General features: G+C 37.3%; 1 protein-coding gene across 1 annotated transcript in view; it reads left to right on the top strand.

The window, feature by feature from the left end:
- STARD9 (StAR related lipid transfer domain containing 9) overlaps positions 1-25,612 on the top strand; it is a 93,422-nt gene that overhangs the window by 19,647 nt on the left and 48,163 nt on the right. The window contains exons 4-8 of the mRNA XM_074542970.1: positions 17,060-17,176; positions 18,923-18,955; positions 19,043-19,104; positions 19,574-19,686; positions 24,791-24,860. Coding sequence (XP_074399071.1) covers positions 17,060-17,176; positions 18,923-18,955; positions 19,043-19,104; positions 19,574-19,686; positions 24,791-24,860 — 395 coding nt within the window. The remainder of the gene's footprint in view (positions 1-17,059; positions 17,177-18,922; positions 18,956-19,042; positions 19,105-19,573; positions 19,687-24,790; positions 24,861-25,612) is intronic.

Here is a 25,612-nt window from a genome sequence, read left to right as displayed (position 1 = left end):
GGCATTGAATTAACTTATAGAAATAGTTGTATACATTCATAGGCAACTGTGGCCTAGTGCAGATACAGTTCAAATATGAAGCCAAAACAAGAGTACACAAGAAAGGATTAAGCTGAGGGAAAACAGTAAACTATTTAACAAACAATGAAATGAGACATTTCTAATGCTCATGCTCAGTGATTTTTTCCCTGCTAGGCACTGACCATTGCTTACTGGATACACAGAGCACATTCTTTACAATAGGCACTCAGTATAGCTCACTAAATGCTATTGAAAGGGTCTGTGCCTTCAACAACTTAAAAGTAAAAAAGAATCAAGTTCTTTGGGTGGTCAGGTGTTGTGCATGTTTGCAGTGAGCCTGCACATGAGCAGTTTGAATTACTTCTACAAATCTTGTGATTCTTGCATGTTTAGAAGTAAAACCAAGAACTTGTTGGTTCTGCAAACTTTCTGAAGTCCCAGCAAAGTATGCTTATTTGGATGGATGATATTTTTTATCTTTTTAAATTAAGTGGTTAAGATGTGAGATACAGATATTTTTAAGAAAAAAATCTTCTATATAGATAAGCTGTATGTGGATGTTGATTGTTCTTACTTGCAGATGGGCATTCACAGTTTAAATTCCTTTATGTAATCAGACCACAGTTTTTCTTCCATGTTCATAAAATAGTGGCTTTTTTCGCCGTCTTTTAATCTAAGGACTATTCTATACTCTTTCTATTTTGCAAGGAGGTTTGCTTGTTCATATGTAAGAATTTCCACACCATGGCTACTCACAGAAGGGAAAGTCATATTCATGGTACTTGCAAGGCTGCAGATTGATCCAAGATTAGTCTTTAACTTGGAGTGGTTTTTCTCCAATCTTATCAATGCTATGTGAATAACTTTGGTTAGACTTGTTTTTTGGGAGCTGAAATTACTGACAAATTAGTCTGAACTTCAGCTAACTCTCCAAGATCATGTAGGTCTGTGAGTTCTGTAGATAGTGGATAGAAGGATGTTGATAGGCTTTTGCAGGGAGACTGGTCCAGGTTTGGAGATTTTTATTCTCTGGGTGTGAGGTTTTATTTTCTTTTAGTGAGCAGCCTCCTTCTGAAAGATTTTGGGCAGAACTGTGCTAGCATTGAATAGTGAGATATATTATTGCATCACCTGTGATTGAGTTCCACACAGCCTATTTGTTTATCTCTGAAAATGAGCCATGTTTCTGATATGTTGGAGGCATGAGACTGGACTTGCATGCCTAAGGAGCTGAAGTCTGATAAACCTAAACAATATACATGTGTCCAGTGTCACTGTTTATTAAAGTGTCTGGTATGATCAGCAGTAGTTCCTTTATATTATAGCAAAAAGCAACTCTTCCCTTTTGTGTAAATTTGTGCTCACTTTATCTATCTTCAATTGTAGCTGACTTTTACATTTTTCTATTAACTAAGATGATATGCCTCAGGAAGATATGTGTTTGTGGCCTTGAACACAAACTGAATGAATCATCATTTTGGCTGTATCTGAGCACTTGAATGTTGACTCCCTATTCAGCTTCATTTTTAATTTTTAATTACCAAAAAAGCATGCCCTTGAGAACTTCTATGTGAAAACCAAAATTAGCATCTCCATTCACTTGTGGCTTTTCTGACAAATTTCTTACTTTGTGAATGGCAGTTCCTTTATGTTGTGTAAGACAGAGTGAAGATGAATAGAATGAATTCAGTCTAGAAATGCTTACCAGTAGCCCCAGCACACCAACTCGAAATTCTGTGTGTCATTTTAGGTTTTCTCATCCTCAGATGTACACACCAGTATAGGTAAGTTCTCACTCTTTGTAACTTCAGTGTTACAATGTTAGGACATTCTCATCTGAAGGAGGGGAGATGATGTTCTATATTTTAGAGTCACAAATGTATTTTGAGGGGTGTCTACCAAATTACATCACTGTCACATTAAATAGTTGATTAATAAGTTTTGGAGTGGACCATTTCAATCAGTTCTTGCTGGATAGGTCTTATTCCTGAGATGCTGAATGGCAACAAATATTTTCCTCAATTGATTGGCGGTTTCTTTATGCCTTCCCATAAGGATTGATTGCTTTCAAAATTACACCTAATAATGTTAAAATAGATCTCAGCTGCTGTTCTACTGTTTCTGCAAGTGTTTTCCATTTTCAGCCATCCCCTTCACGCACACACACGTGCCTAAGTGTGTGTACATGGATTGTATCATCAGTAGTTAGCGCTTTTATGGTGTTGCTGGCAGGTTTTCTTGTGAAGGGTCAAGTCTCTCTAAGGAGTATGCACCTCATCCCACCCCATGTAACAGACCAACAAATAAAACACCAGGTCTGAACAATTAATCTAACAAAGTGGGAGGATCCAGACCAGAATCAATTAACGTGGTCTATTTTTTTTTTATATTTATGGATTTTTATTGTTTTAGGATTTCATAGATAAAGGTGGATAAGGGAAGCCTTCTCTAGTTAGCATTGGAGAACTGGAAAGAGAAAATGGTAGGGAATTTTTTTATTCAATGTAAAGTAGGCATATTTGAGGAAAGTTTATATTTTTCAGTTTCACACGTCATTTAGAAGAGCTGTTTGCATCTCTGGACTTTGTTTCATTTGGAATATGACTAGGTGGGAGAGCCCAAATGACCAAATTTCTTATAGCTGTTTTGAAGTAGGAGAAAAGATTGAATCATGTTAAAGATCTAGAGACAGAGTTGATAAGAATTTATCATTGAAGTAATGGTGGTATTTTTCTATTCTAGCACATTCAAATTCCAATCAAATGAAAGGGTTTGTGGAGCCAGTTATAATTTTGAAGTCTAAATTAATCTAATTTCTGTAATGATTGTGAAATGCTTTAGTCCACAACTTGAGGCTGTTACTTGTTATTTTTTGATCGTTTGGGGGTTTTTGACAGCTAACACTGCTGTATCTCTTTGTTATTTTTAATGTGTCTTATAGCTCTAAACCTAGAAATTGAAACTGAATTTCCAATCCATATTCAGAAAATTAGCAACTGTTTTGATTTTTGAGTGGAAAATAAGATAATTTAAAGCCTGTGTTCAGGTAGCTTTTATATTTTTAACTTAAACTCAAATTCATCAGAAACTCCAAAGAACTGTCAATGTCTTGAAGACACATTTAGTCCAAAACCAAAGATTTTGGAGGATTGAAGAAACTTGCTTTCAGCTATTCATGTTTTCCTTTACATCATTTCTGTGTGTCTGACTGTGCTCAGTACACCACAATGCTTTTATTGTTTCGCTTCCTACTGCTCCTCATTTGCATAAATTTGTTGCTTATTACAATATATGGAATGTAATCTTTTTCTATTCCATTTATTATGAACGCAAGAGGCTTTTTGCAACTGAAATTTCATTGGCGTGTTGAGTTGAAAGAGGAACCAAAAGAGATTAGAAGTTCATTTGATTAAAAGCTCATCTTTTGCTCCTAATTTTATCATCTAAGTGTTGATTTTAGGGTTTTTTTTCCTTATAGCAAACTGCAGCTGTAAGGGTTGATTCTAGTTTTTTTTCCTTATAGCAAACTGCAGCTGTAAGTGTAGAGGCCCTCCTTGGGGCCAGGGAATATTCCATGGGCACTGCAGCTGGGTCATCCATAGTGCTGAACTGTTAGTGTGGCTCCTGGTGCTGTTTGGCCTGGGACAGATGCAACTGCTGGTAATGATTTGCAGGCACAGCCCAGGAACCGGCAGGGACCAGAAGTTTTGCTGTGGCCACCCTGCCTTGGAGGCTGAGAGCTCTTGATAGTCTGAGCATGGGCTGTTCTGTGCCATATGGGCTGGGCATGTTTAAATTGCTGCTGGTGGGAGCTGGCTGAAGAGTTGTGGGTTAGGAGTGGAGAGTTAATTATGGGGGCTGAAGTTTGTTGCATGCACTTTGGCACCTTTTTTGCATAGCTATGCTTCATAGTGAGTATCAAGAAATCAAGAATTTTTTTTCTTTTTTAAATATGTGGTCCACAAGATAACTAGCAGCATGTACATTGTAATGTTTTTCTGGGGCTGATACAGTTGGGAAAGAATCTCAGAGTCTGCCTTTCTTGCAGTCAGACTCTGGTTAACAGATTAATTTCTAAAAATGAGAAAAAAGGACTTGGGGAGAGAAATTATTTGATAACAGAAATAGAAGAAACAATCTTACACATAGAATAATATTATAAAAGTATGCTTTTCAAGTCAGGCTTTGACTTTTTCAAAGTGATTGAGGGACTAATAAAAAAAGAACTGTTAGAAGTGAAATGTTTTAAATTGCTGTACTGTGTGCTATTTTGACCTGTTTGGACAGCTTTGATCAAAGCAGGCAGCCATTTTTAAAGAATTTGCAGATACTGCGGCCTTCTTTTGCTGTGAGAGCAGAGTATACAGATCCTTAATGTAAGAAATACCCAATGCTTCTGCTGAAGTCATTACACTGAAAAGAGAGAGTCTGCACCCAATTCCCAGGGAGATGCATGGTCATCTTAAACAGCACAGCTGTTTGCAAATCACCTATTGACTTCAAAACAGGGTCATTATATTCTAGTGTTTTGAAACAGTAACAATATTTTCTAGTATCTGAATCTCTAGCTGAATCAATGATGTGACTGTTCTCTACCTAAAAGAAAAGGTAGTGCAAGTAGAAATATAGATTAATAGGTTGGCATATTTGAGACCATCCTGAGGTTTTATGTGAATCTTTTTCTGAATCATTTATTTTAATACGTTTATTGTAATAAGACACTTGTATTAAAAAAGAGTTGAGACATGTATTTAAAATTTATTGATTTAGCATATACTCAGTACAATAAATGTATGTTGGGCTGGAACTGACAATCAAGTTGCAACTAAAAATGACAAAATGTATACCTCATTATAGAATATTGTAGCAAGAAGCTGAAAAGAATATGAAGAAGCAACCTTCAGCTAGCTAAATCCTGCAAATGCATTAATTTCCCACATTTCATTCCTTTGTAAATATGTTTTCTGAACATGCATCTGGCTCTGCTCATTGCTTGTTCATTTCTTACCCATTTCAGTGTGCTGCATAGCATAAAATCCTAATTTGTAAAGGAACAATATTTAATGCATCTTCAAGAGCTTTCAATGCTGATGAAATTTCTTCATTCTGTGCCATTTTTCTGTATCACAACTTTTCATGTATTTTATTAGTTAGGGAGAAAAAATTCTGGTTTTCTTATACAATCAGATATGTTCCTCTGAATATTTTAAAAGTTTAGGTTTTTTTTTTACCCCAGAAAACATCATGTCTGAGAGAGAAAAACCAGTATTTTCTTCACAGGCAGTGCCTTGCCATTATACTATGAATTGTTTTCTTTTTGACAGCTTGCCAAAGGGTCTTTGTTTATCTTGGTAATACCAATGATTTGGTTATTACTAGGCTTGTAATGACACACAAGTATGTGACCGTAATTGAGACATGGAGATTCCCTGGTTCTGATGCCTGCGGTTTTTACTGATTTTTTTAGAAGATCTGCATCTTTTAATTTTTGAAAATATACAGTATTAACTTTTGCCCTGGGGGAGTATTGGGATAGTTGGGCTCTTATAAATTTTACAAATGCTTCGTCGAAGTTTTACAGATGATATGAACCATCTTGCTTTTTGCATTATGATAGCTAAACAAAGTATAGTATGAACTACTGAACCATCTTCATAGTGTGCCTTGCCCAGTTTTGAGGCTGGTGTGGAATGAAGTGAGCAGGGAAGAGAATGACAGTATGAAACAGTGGTTCTGTCCAACCTGAGTAATTTCTGCCCCTAGGAGAGCTGAAATAAAAGAAACTGGTACTCTGCACCTTTTTTTTAGTGTAACATTTCTAGTTAGGTGAGCTGTGGCTGCTCATGGGCAGCTTTGGCAGTTAATATGCAGTCCTTGTAAATTGGAAGTGAACAGAGCTCCAATGACCTTGAAAAAGAGCAGAAATAACAATTTACTGAACCACTAGCCCTGTCAAACTTCATTCTTAAGATATTGTTGAGAATAGGATGCCAAAACCTCTCTGTGAATTCATGAATCACCTTAAATTACCTCCCATTATTTGGATTCTCCTGGAAACTGCTAAAAACCATACAAATTTAGAAAGGACTTTTTTTCCATAGGATTTTGTACAGCTCCAAACCATTTTTTATTTTATTTCTTTTTCAAGTTGTGGGACATACTATGGAAAACATTCTCTTTTTTTTTTTTTTTTTTTTTGCACTAGAAGAAACCAAACATAAGTCTTTAATATTGTAAGAATATTTGAAGAGCTGAATCACAGTCAAGACATTCAAGACATTTGCTTTTGGGGATTTGACTGGTGGTTCTTGATCTTCTCAATATACATTGAAGTCATATCTGAATTCATAAAATGTGTAGATTTTTCCTTCCCATCCTTTTTGTGGACATCAGCTGCACTTTTAGTTCAGACCTGTCAGGTAGGTGTTTCAAGAGACAAGCATAAAATGAGTCGATTTCCCGTGAGCTTCCCTTTCTCCAGGCTAAATAACTTCAGCTTCCCCAGCCACTGATCATAGGTCACATACTCCAGACCTTTTTCCAGCTCCATTGCCCTTCTCTGGACCCACTCCAGCACCTCAATGTCCGTATTGTAGTGAGGTGCCCAAAACTGGGCACAGGGTTTGAGGTGCGGCCTCACCAGGGCCAAGTACAGGGGAACAATCTGCCCTGGTCCTGCTGGCCATGTTATTGCTGACACAGGCCAGGATGCCTTTGGTCTTTTTGGCCACCTGGGCACGTCTGGCTCATGTTCAGCCAGCATCATTCAGCAGCCCCAGGTCCTTTTCTGTTGAGCAACTTTCCAGCCACTCTTCCCAAGCCTCTAGTGCTGGCTGGGTTGGTTGTACAGGATCTGGAACTTCACTTTGTTGAACCTCATATGATTGGCCTGGTCTATTGATCCAGCCTGTTCAGATCCCTGTGTAGAGCCTTCCTGCCCTCCAGCAGATCAACACTCCCACCCAAATCAGCATCATCTGTGAACTGGCTGAGTGTGCACTCAGTCCCCTCATCCAGGTCATTGAAGACATTAAACAGGACTGGCCGCAGTATTGAGCCCTGGAAAACCCCACTGGATGTAACTCCATCGACCACCACTCTCATGGCCTAGCCATCCTGCCAGTTTTCTACCCAATTTATGGTGCACCTGTGTTGTCATTACATTGCAAAGGTTTCATACTGTTGTCTCCTTAGTGCAAGAGTTTCATGCCTCCTTGATGTTTCTCATAGGCAGCTCCTCTAAGCACTGACTCTTTCTTCTTCTCAGAGTAACCAACTGACTCCAGTTCCCCCAACCAACCAATCCACTGTTCTGTAACACTCTTCTATAACACTTCTTCTTATTGGCTACAGCTGTGGTCTGTTAAAATCAGGCCTGCTCCTAATCTTTAAAAATTAGCTCAGCTGCAACTCCTTAGGAGGTAAGATTACTGTCTATACTATCTTTATTTACTTATATTCTATCCCCCTACACACCTGTAAGCCCGGCAAATATTCTAAGAACTGTCCATTTTATGTCTTTATTTTAAGTAAGCAAGAAACAGAAATAAAAATGTCTCTAGTGATTAAAACAGATATAGTCCTAAGTCTGTTGCCTGAAACTAGGAGGGGTTTTTTTTCTTCCTGTGAAATAGAAGTAGAGACAACTGCTGTCTTTTATAACAAGCATCCTTCTCATCTCCCTAGTTATGGAGGTGTAATTTCTTTTAAACAAGAAACTGTTGCAGTAAAGTGCCAATGCTTCTGGTTTATGCAGTAACAGCATAAATTTTTTAATAGATAATGAGGATTGCTTTATTAACAAAATATACTGCTACGTCTTGTTTAACATCACAATTTACAAATATCTATGTTGTAGTGTAGATTCAGCTTATAGGGTGGTTCCCTATAAGTCTCATCATTGCAATTGTGAAAAACTGAAACCTGAGGTAAAGTTAAGAACTAGCACCAGTGAGTTCCATGAGCACTTGCAAAGTTACCCCAGATTAAATAATGCCAAATGTAGAAAATTTAGTTCTAGAAGCATGATGTGAAGCACATTGGGTTTGAGTACCATTGAAATGCAGCCATTGGTGATAGTTTTATACACAGAATATGCCTTGTAGAATTTCTGCTGGCATTTTAAAAGAATTATTGATAAAAATAACTATTTCCAATGTCTTGCCATCTCTTTTGTTTAATTTTTACTTTCTTTTGGTCTCTTGCATGAAGGTTAAAAATAGAGATGATGACTGGGAAAGTACATTTTATAGGCTTAAGAATTGTTTTCCAGTACTGTAATTTTAAGAGTTAGTGATCTAACAGCAAAAATATCAAATTGAGCTAGATGACATATGAAAAGAGAGTACCCATTCCCAGCTGAAGGGAAAAAAAGCAGAAATCTGTCTTGATAGTGTCATTGTGCTGTTGTCTGAGTATTTCAAACAGTTGTTAGCCCTTACTGAATTACTGAAAAATTTAAATCACTACTTTTTCCTTCTACCTCCTGGTAATAAAGTCAAGGAACAATCTTTTTTTCCATCTGCATCCTCAGTCTTCTCACAAAATTAAGGGGCAGTTATTTTTAGAGACACAGATGGGTATTTATCTCTGCTGTCTTGTCAAAAAAAATTTGGTAATTTCATGTTGTTTTTCTTTACTTTCCTTTCACATGGAATCACAGACATCCACTAATGACCTGGGATCTTAGCCAAGAGCTAGAGGCAGTGGGAGAAAATGCAGGATATTTATAACTTCATTATAATCCATCGTTTATTCCTTGCTCTCTTCATTGTAAGAGGGGTATCATTCAGTCATCATAAAAAAAACCACTTAACTCTCACGGTATTTATTTTGCTTCTTTTAAGGGTATCAGTAAAATTAACTGCTCTACTTTTTTTAATTCTTATTTCTTTTCAGTGGTCATTCAGGCACAGATAACAATGGTATCACAACATTTAAAGTAACAGCTTACATTATTTTTCTGGCATGAAGTAATATCAGGGGCAAGGGAATGAGATGTCTAAAACATCTGGCCATGGAGTAAACCAGTGTAACTGTAGATAATATTGTGTTACTTCTTCCAGCTGCGACATTAACCTTAGCTAGACCTTTTGGAAAGCTGAAGGTTTTAGCTTCCCGCACAGTTCATTATTGAATGGTCTGGTCCAGAATTCACTCAGGAAAAGTTTTCCTTCCTGGGTGTTGCTGGCACTGGTCTGAGTCCCAGTGTTACTGTTCTGCTGTTGAAGATGCGCAGCACAGAAATTAAATCTCTACCTCTAATATCCAACCCAGCACTCAAACCTGTAGTCTCAGGTTCTTGGGACAGAGAAATGAAACTGCTTCATTTCTCATCTACTCATTAAGTGGTTTGTAGAAACTGTTGCAAGTTGTGTGTAGCTAGCAATTTATTTCCAATCTTCTTCCTCTCCCTAAGGATGCTTATGGAAGTTTTTATCTATTTTAAAGACCCCAAAACCACAAAATGCTATGTGTGAATCTTAAAGTATTCATTAATGAAGCCAAAAACTGTCTGGTGTTTTTCAGTGTATAAAGCTTTATTATGACAAATATAGCTGGGCTAAGCTAAATCAATATTGATGCAGTGTCAAATGCTGTAGAATTTGGATTATGTGGCTATTACATTAAAATTCCTCTTCTATAAATCAGTGATAACACAATAGGAATCCCTGTTGGAAAGGAAAAGAGATGAGAGGTATATCCTTTTGTACAGGTAGATGAGAATACACACGCACAATTTATAAATTGGGCTGATGAAGTGAGCAGAGATTTTTTTCCTTTTTTCAAAAGGTGAGATTTTTTTAATGAGTGAATAAGATGTGTTTTCATGAATGCCCCCCGTTTCATGGTGCTTATTGCTGAATTTTATTTTATTCAGCAATAAAATGGCAGAAATGTAAAGCTACCACTCACCCTAATCAGAATCCAATATTCTCCCTCCTGTTCCACCCAGGAAACCAATAGATTTGTCAAATATTCTCTGTGTCTTTCCCTAGCGTTTTTATTCTATGGCTTAAGCTTGAACTTTCATGCTGTAACATTTAGTGTGTGTCTGTACATGACAACACAGAGCAGACAGCTTTTCCACTGGAAAAAAAATTACACCTGATAGGAAGAACAAAGAGACCATTGTTGTCTCTCACAGGGAGAATTAAAGCACAAAGGGATTTCAGGACACACAGGAAGTCTGTTGGCAGAGCCAAGAGCAGAACTGTCTCTTGGGTTCTGCTGCAAATGCCTCTGCCAGGGGCCAAGCTGCTTGAGCTGGAGAGAAGCCGTCCCTTTCACAGCCCTGCTTCCGGTCGGACTGGGAAAAAGGAACTGAAAAGGCAGGGCAGAGAGAAGGAAAAGAAATAATCCTGGTTGTGAAGCTGTGGCCTCTTGTAAAGAGAGAAAAAGCATTCCCAAACTAACCGACCGATCCTTCCCCCCTTCCGCTCCATCCCATTCAAAGCAAGGAGTAATGTTGCTGAAGTAATCCAAATGTCACAGTGGAGGGTTCTGTGCAACTGATCAGCATAATGTGCTTCCCTGTGCTTGTGCCTTCCCTGCCCGTGTACAGAAAGCCCTTCGGCTGACATTTGTGTAACATTTGTTAAGACAAAACACGTGCAGAAAAAGCCTTGCGTTATTGCAACAACCTCCTAGATTTGTTTTTACATATTCCTTCCTTGCCTTCTCTTTCTGCTTTTTTATTTTAATTAATCTTGAGGATTTTGTGAAGATTGTGGGACAAAGGCTTTCATTATTTTGGCGGGAATTGCTTAGTCCTGTATAATTCTATTTAATGAAATATTTTTTCACCTTAAATCTGAGTCTTGGCAGCTACATTTGAGATGTAGGAGCAATTTAACTAAACATGATTTAGTTGTAACCCGAACAGCAACAGCTTGAGGTGAGCAAGACTCTGGAAGGAAAACACACAAAATAAGATACAGCATGTCTGTAATTCATATTAGAGACTGTGGCAAACAGATACTGCAGGACTGAGCCTTTCAGACTTCATACAGTTACTCAAACTGCCCTGACCTATTGGCTGAGTGTGATTTTGTGGGTGTAGTAAATAAGAGCACCTCTTTAATACTTAATTCACTTTGTAGCTGTGTCTGCTGCAGTTATATTGGTAGTCTGAAGCTTTCTATCTACTGATGACAAAGTTTTCCCTTGTCTTGCTTGCATGGCAAATCTTTAATGGAAACCAGGCTGTCAAGTTTTTTCAACCTTTGTAAAGTCACTTGTTGGTTCTGTGGTCAAAAGTAGCTTTTGGCTGTGTGTCTTCCTTCAGTTGAGTCTTTTCCACTTTCATTAAACTGGGGTGTTTTAAAGGCAATTTTTAAATTGTGCTGTGAGAGAAGATAATTGTCTTTTGATATTGGTCCTTGTTATTAGCTGTGGGAATTTATCTTAGTATTCGAACTTTAGCCTAATGTACTTCAGTAAAACTGGATTGCTTTTGGAGAGTTGTCAATGTTGATGCTTGTGGACTATGCCAGTAATAAGTAGCAATTTTATTTATTCAGAAATCCTTTTATGTTCCTTTTTTTGCCTTTATCAAGTAAACTCTCTTGAAATTTCTGAGATTTCCAAGTTGGGTTTCATGTCCTAATGTTACTATCACACATTGACCATTTCAGACACTGGCAAATAAGGAAATACATGCTGTCCAAATAAGACTCAATAAACTATTCTGTTAACTTGTTGCTCCTAAAAGTTGTAGCTTCCTCCTTCTGCTTTCTCCTCCCCTTTCCTCTGCTTCAGTCAAAGTTGGTCCTTGCTTGTTCATTGTTCTCAAAGCAAAATGGAAGTCTTATTTTCCAGAAGTTACTTGGGGGAAAAAAGCCCTGAGTGCCAGAAAATGCTTATTTATCAATATTGATCCCTTCATTTGCAAACTTGGCATTACATGCTGTACCTGAAAGTTTACTGGATTTTTTTTTCATGTGACTCTGAGACTTGGCTTGAGTGATATGGAAAAAAATTCAATTTCCCAAATTATTAAACCCCAAAGCATAACAGTCAATTTACTGTCATTTAAAACTATTGATTTAATTTTTTTTTCTGCTTGCAATCCAGGTTCTGGTTGGATTGAGAAAGAAAAGTTTTATGCTCAGGAAATTTATATTGCCAAACCTTAATTTCTGATAGAATGACCCCATTATTTTTAAAATTAAGGCATTTATTAGTCTAAGAGGAATACTCTCATAGAATAGAGAGCCCCTTCCACTTACAATGTAAAATATCTGTTTGTTGTCATCAGCTGTGCTAGGTGTGTATCTATTCAATGCATTCTAATTCAAAGAAAGGTCAAAGGTACTGACTTTAACTGAGCCTTGTGTTACAAAGTCAGTAGCATTAGTTTGAGCCTCATGCATTAGAGAACAGTTTAATTGTCTCCAACCTTTTGGAAGAGCAAAAGAAAAACTGACAGTCAACACACTTGTGTCTGTTTTAGTGTGTGTCACAGAGAGGTTATAGACTGAAGGGATTATCCACAGGCTGTTGGTTTGATAATAACTAAGGAGTCAAAGAATATAAAAGAAGAAAAGTCTTTATTATATACACAGGCAGTTGGGAGAAATAGAACATGCTTAAACTTTTTTTCAAAAATAAATAGGCCTTTTTAAAAAGAGGAATTTGAAAACAAAAGGCTTTACACTTTTAATATCTGAGCAAAAAATTCAGTGTAAACTAAAGTCCCAAATCATTACTGTTAATAAAAGAAATCTGAAAATTCTTTCACTTTTGTTGAGTAACTCCATGCCATATTTTACTTCTTAGCAGTAGGAAAAAATATATTTCAGAAAAAAACAGTCATCTGTCTGCTAGTGCATACTTATAGATAGACATGCAGGTCTAGTGTGATAAATTGTGATACAATCTTAGGGTAATAAATAAGGTATTTTTCAGTGTCTTGAAAATTCATTATTTAAGAAAGACACAAAAAACCCATTATAAATTCTGGCACTTAAGCAAGCAAAGGAGAGCTGAGAGAAGATTTCTGATTCTGCTGTCCAAATGGGAAAGAATCAGAACAGATTATTGCTCTTATAAATCTCCTGTTAGTGAAAAATATTGTTATGCTTATTACTCACAAATCTAATTGCAAAACATGTCTGCAATTTCTAAAAAGGAAGAGTTTTATTACTTTAGTACTATGAAACTCACTTTATAAAAGTTCATGCAAAGTGGAGAAGAAATGTCTTTTGTCACTTGGTCATCACTGTTTCTTAGGACAGGTGGTATTCTTCTTTCAATCTCCCAGACTCCTTCAATTTTCTGATCTTTTGGTAAAACAAGGTGCATTTCCAATTGATAATCCTCATATATCATTTTAAAAATGGACTTTGTGGAAATGTTAAAATACTGAGGCATTCTTGAAGAAGCAACCCAAAACCATATCTCAGTTTGTTCTACCAAATTTTATTTTGTTTTAATTGAGTCATAAACCCTGATGTTCTTGTCAGGGGTGACCTGATATAAACTGCAGTTTTTTGGAGTGGATTTAATTTGTTGTCCATGCTGGCTTCAGTTTATACTTCATAATTTTTGATTTCCAAAACAATTTCAGAGATTTTTTGCAGGGTGGCACATTCATTTAACCTCCAATACATTTCTATTTCAAAAAGAAATAAATAGTCAGTGTCTTTAGTCTTCGGTTTAAAATAGGATTAACTCAAAGGTGATAATTCAAGACTTTTCTTAATACTTTCTCTTAACTTTTTCAGAAAGACAGGGTTTTTTTCCACTGTTAGGACTGCTGACAAGTGATAAACTGTAGAATACTTCAGAGATCACCACGGGATGTGGACCACATACAGCTGGGCAAGTGCAGGGAGCAGACATGGCAAGGGCAGCCAGGGCTCTGTTGAAGGGCTCGTTCTTGCCTGGAACAAAGTGAGCAGTGCCAGTCACGCAGAGCAGCCATGCAGGGAAGACAGAGCTGTCTCAGCCAGCTGAGTGTATTCTCTGCAGGAAGCCACATCCAACTCATGTTCCTTGAAAAGCCTCATCTTCCTGGAGTTTCATTTCAAATGTCAGGCTTGGAAGGCTCCCAGAAAAATCTTCTTTTCCTTGCCATCCCTACCTCATGATCAGCAAAATCTCTGATTCAATCTATTGTATCATGAAATATGTTAGTATATATGCCCAGAAATTAATTAGAGGATTTTTTGTATAAACTGCAGCTGTTATTGCTGATGGGTATTTGGACTAATGCCTCTGATATTAGAAAAAGCTTTGATTTCAATTACTCTCCTCCCTTTTTATATGTAATGAAGTAATAAGTTCATTGCAGTGCTTCACTTCTCCATTTTTTCTGCAGTACACCAAAACAAAGAGGCTTTTCTAACTAAATTGAGGCTTTATTCAATTAAACTAATTGTAATTTATCCTCACAGAAGGGGAGAGAGTAATTTACTAGAAAAAAAACAAAAACAAAACAGTACAAATCAGCTTTTAAAAAAGTTCAGCAAATAATTGCTTTGAAATTCTGATGGGTCACCATCCTAGGTGACTGTTTGTAGAATATCCAGTTTTGCTTGTACTATATGTCTTCTCTCAAGGCCTAATTAAGAAAGGTCTGATTTGAAACACATTTGAATTAAAGCATCTGAGTAACCATTAGTGTTTAATACGGAGTAAATGTAACAGCTTGAACTGAGACTGTGGAGTTAGAGGCTCTGCTTTCAGAGTTTCCAAGGTACTCCTGGAGAGGGGGCATGCCCAATAGTTTGCACAGTTGGCTTGAATTGCCATGGGTGTTCTAGAATCTCAAGGAGTGTTATGAACACTAGTGAGAACATTCCACAATTTTCTACTAATGGATAGCATTATTCCTACTTTATCTATAGGAAAACTGAACCATGAAAATGTTAAATGAGTTGCACAACACCATACAAAACAGAGTAAGAAGTAAAATGCTGTTGTTCTAAAACACCAGCCTCATTGTCCAGATGGCATTGATTAGTGTTGCTATCCTGAAAGATAGCCACCTGAGAAGATTTCATTTTATTATACTTAGATCAGTTACTAACCCTCAGAGATCCATTGTGAACCTTCACAAAGTAGGACAGCACTTAATGAGGAGACTATCACAGAATCAAGATACTTCTCTAGGCTGCATTTATCCCTGTTGTAAGAGGTTCTACCATGTGAAGTGTGGTTTCTGAATTGATATGGAGTCCAGCTGCTTTTAGTACAAAGAGCCATGCAAAATTCCTGAATTTATTCAATGTTGATACTCTGAAATGGGCACAGTATTGCCTTGCTCCCCTTACCTCAAGGTAATTCATCCTGTAATTTCTTAGTCCTTTATGCTGCTTGATGCCAATCCTCTGTCAATCTCCAGAACTAGCTCTTGCCATCTTCAACTTAGATCAGATTCTTTCCTCCTGCCCTTTGTATTCACATTCCCAGCTACTGATCTCTTTGAATTCACATAGGAGGAACTTTCTCCTTTGAACTTAAGTGTCCTGTCTTAGAGAATTCCTGCAAGTTTTATGTGCTAACCAGGTAGAGAAGAGATCCTAGTGGCGCTTCTACTGAGGGAAAGTTCAGTGTTCACTGGAGAATTGATTAGTGTTGCTATCGTGAAAGATAGCCACCTGCTTCATTTTCTTAATGGCCTCCAGTAGCGACTGGCGAGTGTGTATTGTTTTAATCCTTTGTCTATAACATTTGTATCCCTGTGTTTTGTTCATGGCTTTCTCTGTATGCTTTGAATGGAAAAGTTTCTTGAGCTGATAATCCTAGTGAAGCAGATGCTCTGACATGCCAAATGCTTTTACAAACAAGCAGGGGTAGTCAAATTTTGCCAAATAGGAATGTTATTGATTCTTCAGCTGGAGATTAACCTCTTGTTTGAGTTTAAATATGATCTACTTTGAGTTTAAATATGATCTGAGAACTGAAGTCTCAAGAGAGGATTTTCAATCTGCTTTCTGGGTAGTTTAGGTAAAGTAGTGATATCTATGATTTTTTTCTGTTGATTTTTGGATCTATTTTAGTGCATTTATCTGTCCACTGGAGAAGCAAATTATTGGCAGTGGATGAGATTTCACAGCATGGAACAGTGAAACCCTATATATCTCTCAATAGATACTAACCACCTTTCTATGTGAACAGCAAAACCATTAATGCTTGTAACATCTCTTTTTCAAGGCCAAAGTGTGCAGAGGGGTTGGCAGCCTGCCTGCTGGAACCTTTTGATCCACAGTGCACTTCCTGGCAAACCTTAGTAGATGTCCTATCAGCTGGTCTAGGGCAAGGCTTTGCTGTCCTGAGAATGTGATCACAATGTGAGTCACCTGAGGATCAAAAATAAGAAAAAAAAAGGAGCAGGGAAAGTAGGAGGACAAACTGGTCAGAACTTCCTGTATGGGGAGTTTGGCAGTGTTGGCCCAACTTCAGCAGCAACAGCAGGACCAGAGCAAGCTTTGGAAGTCCTGAGAGGCTGGCAAGGATTTGGTGGTAACAGGTCCTGACTCTGTAATACAATGAGCAGAAAAACACACATCACTGTGTGTTTGGTGGGAAGAGAAGATAAAAGCATGTGGCCTCTGGTGGTGTCACTTACTGATCAGATGGGCCAGGTACAAATATTTCTTGGCTGAAATCTGCATGCAGGTTTCACTTTGCTTTGCTTCTGATCTGTAATTTTGATGCTGAGTTTATCTAATTGCATAAAAGAGCCTTGATCATGTCTTTCAATCACATTTATGATGAGAACTGTAAACACTCAGGGTAGGAAAGATCCTCAAGAATTCACATAGTGTGAATATAAAATAAGAGATAGCAGGCAGGGAAGCACTTACTACTGCTCCTTGTCAGCAGTGTGCTTGGCATACCAGTGTCTTAAGGAAGATCTAGCAAGTGGACGCTGAACATGCAACATTGAGTCTGATAACACAGAAAGACAAATGTGTGAAGATTCTTGTTCCCATGGAGTTATTAAAGGAGCAAGATCTACAAGTAATGAAGAGTGCTTGCAGGGAGACAAATTGTTCATGCGCTGTTTTATTTCTCTTGGTCTTTTCAGGTGTTCCAGGACCTTGGCACTTCTGTGTTGTCCGGTGCTTTTAGAGGATACAACATCTGCCTCTTGGCATATGGACAGACAGGTTCAGGAAAAACTTACACAATGATGGGAACACCTGTGAGTTACACCATGCATTTTAAACTTGGGGTTGAGGGCAGGATGTCTAGCAGAAACCTTGCTTCATTTTAAACAGTGGTTGTGGTGCTTGATGAGCAGAATGCTTGCACATGTTTTATCCGGTTTTAAACTTGTAAAATGTGAGCCTTTGCATTTAGGTAAAAAACAGAGTATCAGGTAAAAATATTAGAAAATGTGGTGTAGTCTAAATTTTTATTACTTGATAATCTTCTTACTACATATGAATCTTGTCGTAGAGGTAGAGGACAAAAAAAATCATCTCAATACTCAGGAATAGTTCTGGATTTTAGAAACTGTAACCCGAGATAATACAAAGTATTCATTTCCATGTGATATTTTGGCAAATTGGCCTATGCTGAGATTAAATTGCTTTCACAAATAAAATTAGATACAATTCACGGTAATGGTTTTGTAACAGGCTTAATTATTACTCGTAATATTGACCTGTGGAAAGTAATACTTCACTTCCAGTTTTGACACTCATTTGAATGGAATTTACAGAAGCTGTTACATTCTGAGTTTGTCTACCAGGCACCACCTGAAGTGCATTTTAATCTTGCTACTCAGATTGATGGAGTCAGCTGATGATTTCCTGTGTTTGCCACAACAGAAGGCAATTTGATTTTTATTAATGAATATTCTTAGCTGTTGGTCAAACATACTGCTAAAAAGAAAAATAATTAATAGCTTGCATAAGTGGACCAGTATTTTCTACATCCATGGGATTCAATTCTAACATAGTTTGTTCTTTTGATGAGAGTTTGGATTTTTAAAATTTTGTTTTCTCAATAGACATCAGCAATAGGATTTAGTTACATTATTACCAGATTTTTTCAAGGAAATTTCTGGATCTTGTGTTTCTAAGAGATTTCTTGCTTTAAAACTAATTTCTTTCTGCAATGCAATACTGCTTTGGGCTGATCTTTAATGACATGTATTCACTGTGAAACAATGTTCCAGTGTTTGGTATAAACAGAACTTTTGTCCATAGTGGTCCGCTTGGTGAACCTGGACTTTCTTCTTTCAAAGAACACAGTTTCAAATGTGCCTTCTTTCAAGGCTTTCAAAAAAGCCTTTCATGCCATTCAGCAAGCAGAATCCATCTAAGCCCTGGTGTCTTTCCCAGGGTGTATTGGCACTGCTCAAGTGGGAGCAATCATATCATAAGGAGAGTTCATCACACAAAACCGCACTGTTACCTCAGTGCTGTGTAGACTGGGCAAAATTTACATCGCCTAGTCTGGGTGTTGTCAGCAGCTCCATGTCCTGTTCCCTCTGAGACACAAAATTTATAAATCTAGAATATAAAGATGTTCTAAGGCTCCTCAGTGATGCCATGGCATGAAGAAATAAAACTAGGAGAAGGAAAACCCAAAAATATTAATGAGCAATCAAGCTAGCTTCAGTGTTGGCCTGGCTTCATCTCGTGTGCAGCACCTCTGACATAGACATGTCCAATATCATTACATCAAACAGCTTTTGGATTTAACCCAAGCCCCTAAACTTCTCATCAGTGCTGTGTACATTGCTCTAAAATTACTTTTGGTATAATTAGTGATGCTGTTCTGAACTACATTGCATGGCTGTTTGTGTTGTAATCCACCATAGTCATTACTGCACTATGATTCTGTCCTTTTCTTAAAACTTGGCTTTTGTATAAAAACAGATTTTGCATGAGTGTTAGGAAATATATTATTTAAATTTTTTTCTGTTTATTATTTGAAGGCATCCATTGGGCTGACACCTCGTATATGTGAGGTATTTTTTTTTCTTCATTTGAATTTGTTTAAGCAGTAAGATTTTCTTAATGTATTTTAAATTGACATAAACTTCTCATTTGTGAAGGGCCTCTTTTCTAGGAAGGATGATTACTCAGACCAGATGGCATCATGCAGGGTAAAGGTCAGGTAAGTGTGTTACTCTTTTGGACAACAATATGAAGGCTTTTAACAGCATACTCCTGTGACTGAACAAAGTAAAGACTAGTTTATTTTGTTTCTGTTTTCTTAGATTATAGTAGTTTTGGAATGAGGGGGAAAACACAGAGGAATGATGAGGAAGTATTGGGTTTAGTTTTCCATCTAAGTATAGTTCTTTGGATGATGCTGTCTTTTCACTTTTGTATAAACAGCTGAAATAGGAATACAGTGAAAATTTACTTGCTCTGTTTAACTCCTAAATTGAGCCATAATCCTACATTCTGGTCTTATTCATCATTCCCTTGGACCTTATAAAGCATTGTGTTTGGAAATCTGGGGATTTGAGCCCACTAGTGCAAAAAATCTATCTAGGAGTCAGTTACATGGTCTAAATATACAGTTACTCCTTTTGTTTTGTTTTTAGCTGAGTGAATTTAGCTTTCCTTTTTCTTTTCAGTTTTCTTGAAATCTATAATGAGCGTGTCCGAGACTTGTTAAAGCAGTCAGACCAAAAGAAGCCTTACACCCTTCGAGTTCGAGAGCACCCTGAAACGGGACCGTATGTCCAAGGTGAGAGTGGCCTGCTCAGTCAGCAGCACAACTGCAGGTGGACGTGTCCCAGGCGTGTTTGTGTCTTTGCATGCATTCCTGCAGTGGTCAGAATTGCCTCTGCCCTTCAAGGGTTACTTTTCTCAAATGCTTTTCTTGTATGATCACTGAAAGCTTTGCCTCTGTTATCCTAACGGCTGGATATCCTGCACTGCCTGCCTTTCCAGACGTATTATTTTTCTTCCTTTTATTTTAAAGAAGTATTAACTTAATCAAGAAGTCTACCAACATTAGCTCTAAATGTGTTCTTCAGACCAGCCTAAGGTCCCTTCAGACCTGTTTCATACCTTGGCAGCAGAATATACATTAAAAAAAAAAAAAAACAGTAGATAAATTTAACTGTTTGATGTTGCAGGGCAGGCCGTAAGAAGCAATAAAAATCTCACCAAAGTGAAAACCTAATAAGCTTGATTTTCAATTGTCAGCTTTTTCAGTTGTCTTTCTTACTTTAGTTCTTGCCTTCTCTCTCTTTTTTTTTTTCTACTTCCATTTTATTTTCAGTTTTGATTGGTGCTTTTATCTCAAGGTCTCATACAGCTTTAAATTGCAGTTTGGCCTTTGGTATTTAATGAATTGATTCGATCCTGATATAAAGTTTGCCAGCTACATTTCCGTGTATCTGACCAACAGCTGACAAAAATCACATCTCAAAACCAGTGCAAAATCATACAAACAAGATTTACAGTGGACATCAGAAGGAAGAGTGTTTTCCAAGCTGGGGGTTTGTTTGGAAAGTAGATGCATACATTTCCTTTTCTTCATGCCTTATATCCAGTGGGTGGAATTCCAGAGTAGCCTCTGGTATCACTGCCTCTGCAACTGCTTGGCTTGCCATCAGGTGAGCAGTAATACCTAGGGTAGTACACAAAATGCATATCACATAGGATGTTATGGATCCCGTCACATCAGAGCAAATACTGATTGGTCCTGGCTTCTAAATAGAGTCCTTGTCTCTGTTTAGTGGATTTCTCTTGCTCTCCCTGACTGATTTTTCTCCCTGATTTTCTTTATTGCGGCATTACTCATCATATGGTTATCCTTCCTTCAGAGATGGAGGGAAGATGTGACAATAGATAGAGTGACTTGACTGTGTGATTGGATGGAGCCTGATTGAATGGAGCCCAGCTCTGATTCCTTGCACACCTGCCCTATTGGTCATAGTGCATCTAACAGGCCATGGTTATTACCAATTCCTGCTCTCAAAATTTTAAATCAGCACTTGCAAAGTGTTGAACTTGCCTGGTCCTGTACACAAGGGTCTATCAGACATTCTGGTTGCTTCAGCTGTGCTTTCCCAGCACATCAGCCTCCTGTTTTAAGGAGACTTGGAAAATAATAGATCAATTGATGGTCTCATTAGTATGGCAGACATAATTCTTTGAAAAGTAAATTCATAGACATTTGGCTTTTATTGAGAGCTTTCCAAGATTCTCTTTCTACCTGCTTGTAATTGAAGAACTTCATTGTTGATGGAGTCCAAAGACTAAGTATTTTCTTTTAGCAGCTGCTCATTCAGCACGCAAGAAAGGATCTTTAAACTGCTTCCTTCCTTGGCAATTTCCATCTCTTTTCTCAGGCCTTGTATCTCCAGTGATTCCTTGGCTGCATATAATGGAGTTTCCCTGTTTTAAAAGAAAATAAAGTTATAACTTCTGCCAATGGGCTGGCTTGCCTTTTGTCACTGTTTTGTATTCATCTGGAATCTTCCATGCCAATTTTGTCACTTCTTTTTAAATTCTATTGTGGCTTTTGTTGTTGTTGTGGGGTTCATTTGGGGGGTTGGTTGTTTGTTTCTATTGTGCTTTTTTTGTTTACCCATTTTGAATAAGGATTTTATTCTTGGATTCCAAATTTTTTTGACTGGAAAAATTTTATGCTAGAGTTCTGAAATATGCCAATAAAGTTCCCAGTTGATTAGATTTTGTAAACTAAGAGAAGAGATAATGGCAAAAAATAAGTCTAAATAGTATTTGCCGCTTTTGACTACAGTTGTAAATTTATTTTAGATTGTTCACTCTCTCTGTATATTATGACAGCCTCAAAAAATAATTGTATTAATGCATGAAAGAAAAAAAATATTTTCAATAGTAATTGTGATTCATGTTTTTTAAGAAAACTGATCACGTGCATGAAAAGTGAAATAATTTCTCTGCTGAAGACAGCATGGGGTGCAATTGGATGCTGTTTTGAGGCCATGTGAACTGAAGTAATTTCAGCCTGATGAGTCAGTGGCAACAGAGTTCTTTTATTTTAGATATGTACATACAATATATATTAATAAATTTGCCTATGCAGTTTATGCAATTCAGAACTGTGACAATTTGCTTTACTTGAGACAGCCCTAGTGTCTGTTGAGGAGAGGGACTAATAAAATGTGGTGGAACTACATTCATTAGCTCACATCAAAAATAAGCTGCAGTGACTTAAATGCAAGTTTGAAGTATAGGTAGCTTGATTTCAATAAGATCGAATTCAAGAAAGCCTCTTGAGAAGAGGTTCACAACACTGGTACAAAATTCCCTTCTCAACTGCACTAATGTATTGCTGCAATCAAAAATTGCTGAGCTCTGTAAGGAGGGTTTTCTATGTGCTGAAGTAGACTTTGATAATTTTATATGTGGTCTCTCTGTCCAGGATCAGAGTGCAAGAATAATATTTCAAATAGCTAGACAGCTAAGATGAAAATTATCAGCAAATTTACTAGGAGAACTTGATTTGTGCTTCACTTCCAGGCAATTTACTGTATGGGAAAAATTAAATTGGTGAACATCAACAAAGCTCAGAAATTTTCCATTGTTTTCCATACATCAACAAGTTAAGGACTAGCATCTGTGTTTGCATTGTACTTCTTGCAAGCAATCAGCAATTTTAAGGTTTGCTGACTCTTAGGAGGAACTCCTCAGTGTGCATTAGTTTTAGTTGTGTGTTTGCTGTCAATGACATCCAGAGTACAGTTAGCTGTGGATGAAGAGTACAGAGAGAGGAGAAAATCAGAAAACTTTTTTCCTTTAAGGACACTTAGATGCCCTGGGCAATGCATTTTCCGTTTTCAAGTCCAGTCAGAAAGTCCCAGCTCTGAGCATTAAGTATTTTAAATGTTTTCCAACCCATTGTTTTTTCACGTAAAGGCGGAGAGATTGTAGCCTTTAAAATGCTGAAAGTGTTTCAGTGCTTTGGATTGGAATCGTTTCAAACTTCTCCCTCACAGATGGTTGCACTGTTAAGGAATCGGCCCCTCTTAAATCAGGAAATGATGCAATCCATTTTGTTACTCTGAGACAGATTTCTGGGGGAGATCCTTTCTTACTCCAAGGCAGATTTCTAGACAGGAAAGTGGTTTTGATCTTTCTATGGGATTTGAAAATGACCTTTCTCTTTCTGGCAGCCAACAGAATACTTCATAATTTCTTTTCAAGCAGCATTTAAAATATTTCATTAACCTTATTAAAAAGCTAATTGTTTTAAACTCTCAGCACGATTCACAATTACAGTGCTTAGGGAAATGTAGACAGGTAAGAATTTCTTCCATGCCTCTTTTTTATAACAGTATTTTTATTCAGTTAAATAAGACTCTGAAAAGGGGTCTGGGAAAACAATGTATGATAGTTTCCATATTCTGAGCTTTGAAGATCCCAGTGCGGCTGGAAAAATAATAGGCCTTTTTCTCAAATGGAAAATGTGATGACTTCTGGAATTAATGTGTTGTAAAGAGACACTAGAGAGCAGAAGAAATACTTTTGTTTGAAAATCATCCTATACTGTTTGTGTGTGCAATTGTTCATGCACGCACACTGCAGTTAGGGGTTTTTTTATAGGTGTGGGTGATCCAAAAATCTTTTTTTTCCCTTTATATGTATCAATTATTAAAGGACTAAAGTTAAATCTCTTCTTTGTCTTAGGTTTTATTTTCATTTAGAATAAAGCAAGCTGTTACCATGAAAGGATAGACACGAACAATATATCAAAAGTACCTATTTCAGTATGGTTGAATTTCATATTAATCTTGACTTATATTCCAACAGTAGATAAATTATTTGATCCAAATAAATCAATATTTTCTTCAATACTTTCCCTTCACACACACTTTTATGGTCTGTAGTAAAACAAATCTAAATCTGTGGAGGGGGAGGGAGTTGCCCTGGATTCCATCTGTGAGATAAAACATTCTGCACAAGGTAGAATGTTTTTCTAGCTGTGGTATGACACAGACTTGCTTCACAGCTCAGGTGTTTTTTGAGGAGTCACTGCAGTGCAAATGACAAATAATCCTTGGAGACACATTGGAAGCATATTAAGCTGTATTTCTGGTGAATCCAAGCCCGCTGGGGGTGGTTCCGTGGGTGCACTGGAATTCCCGTTCTGCCGGGAGCGCGGTGCCGCAGCCCGGCCGCCGGCTCGCCGTGCGGGGACCTTCCTCTTCCTCACAGCCTTGTCCCCGCTTAAAAATAGAATCAGATTTAAAAAACAAACATGTGAAAACTAACCAAAAACAAACAGAAAGGAGAAGACAAGAAAAGGCCAAATGATTCATGTCATTATTCAGGGAGATCCTTCAAAATGCCCTCTGAGGGGAAAAGTGCATGAAGACCCCAAGTGCAAGCTAAAGCCTATTTAAGAAGTGGTGAATATTCACAGGGGTTGGTTCCTGGTTCAGTTACTTGTGTAAGCAGAGCCATCATCCTGAGCAATGGCCAAAATCTTTTTTACAGGATCTGTACCCAAACAGAAGCAGTGACATAGCTGAAAATTTATTATGGATTTATACTATTTCTTAAGTATCATTGTTGTGCAGATGGAAAAGTTCTGATCTGTGAAGGTATGAGGCATTTTCTTGTACTAATGTCACTGCATCAGAAAGATGAACTAGAATTTTTTACATAATTTTTTTAAAATTAAATAGTTGTGGTTTTTTGTAAAATTAACTCTAGTCCAGAGACTACTTGTATAACAGACTGCCATCTCAGCAGAACATTCTTATTCTCCTGATGTTGGGTAAATTGTTGGATGAACTGAATGAAACTTTCTGAGAAAGCTAAGAATTTAACTCTTCTTGAATCCTTGGCAGGTTTGACTCAGCATTTAGTTACAGACTACAAGCAAGTCGTAAAACTTCTAGAAGAAGGAATAGCTAAAAGGTATTTTTCATAACAAACCAGCTCTATCTGTATTTAACTCTTCTTTGACTGTATGTTTATTTCACCAATGTTTATTTTACTGACTGGGTTGGCAGTGCTTTGTGATGACAAGCTGTCACATTTGGTGGTCTGGTGATATGAGACACACATGAGACCTTACCTATCATCATATTGTCCAGAGCAAGAGCTACAAGCACTCATGAAGATCTTTCTTCAACACTGACCCTGTGCTGACTTACTCACAAAATTCCACCATCTGTCAGTGACAAAAAATGCGAGCCAAGAAAACATTTTGCTGTAAACAGACATCTGTTTTCCCCTTCACTTGCTCATGATACTTTAGACTGGATAGCTTTCAACTCCCTTTGTTGTATAATTCAGTGATTTAAAACTGCTGATAATATAATGCATACTTATTTATTTTCTAAAATTACTATGTTTACAATTATTTGGTTTTATTTCTATAAGTTCTTAGTCCAAATTGTGTGTTTGCTGCCAGTGAGCTGTGGGGTTTGGAACACTGGTGAAGCCAATGATTTTGCTCTCATTAATTAAGAAACTTTTTGACAAGAAATCTTGAATATCTTTACAGGTGCCATTGCAGTAATGGAAAATATTTATATTTGAAAGAATTGCCAAATCCTAATCACAGTTCCAAAATTAATATTAAGTCTTATCATAAGAGTAGTCAACATTTTAGAATAACAGTGATGCTGGGAAGTAAATAAAAACCAAGCTGCATTATCACAAAA

The sequence above is a fragment of the Zonotrichia albicollis genome, chromosome 6, assembly GCF_047830755.1.
Source record: "Zonotrichia albicollis isolate bZonAlb1 chromosome 6, bZonAlb1.hap1, whole genome shotgun sequence".
NCBI classification, from domain to species: Eukaryota; Metazoa; Chordata; class Aves; order Passeriformes; family Passerellidae; genus Zonotrichia; species Zonotrichia albicollis.
Note: the sequence above shows the minus strand (reverse complement) of the source record. Positions and strands in the feature narration are given on the sequence as shown.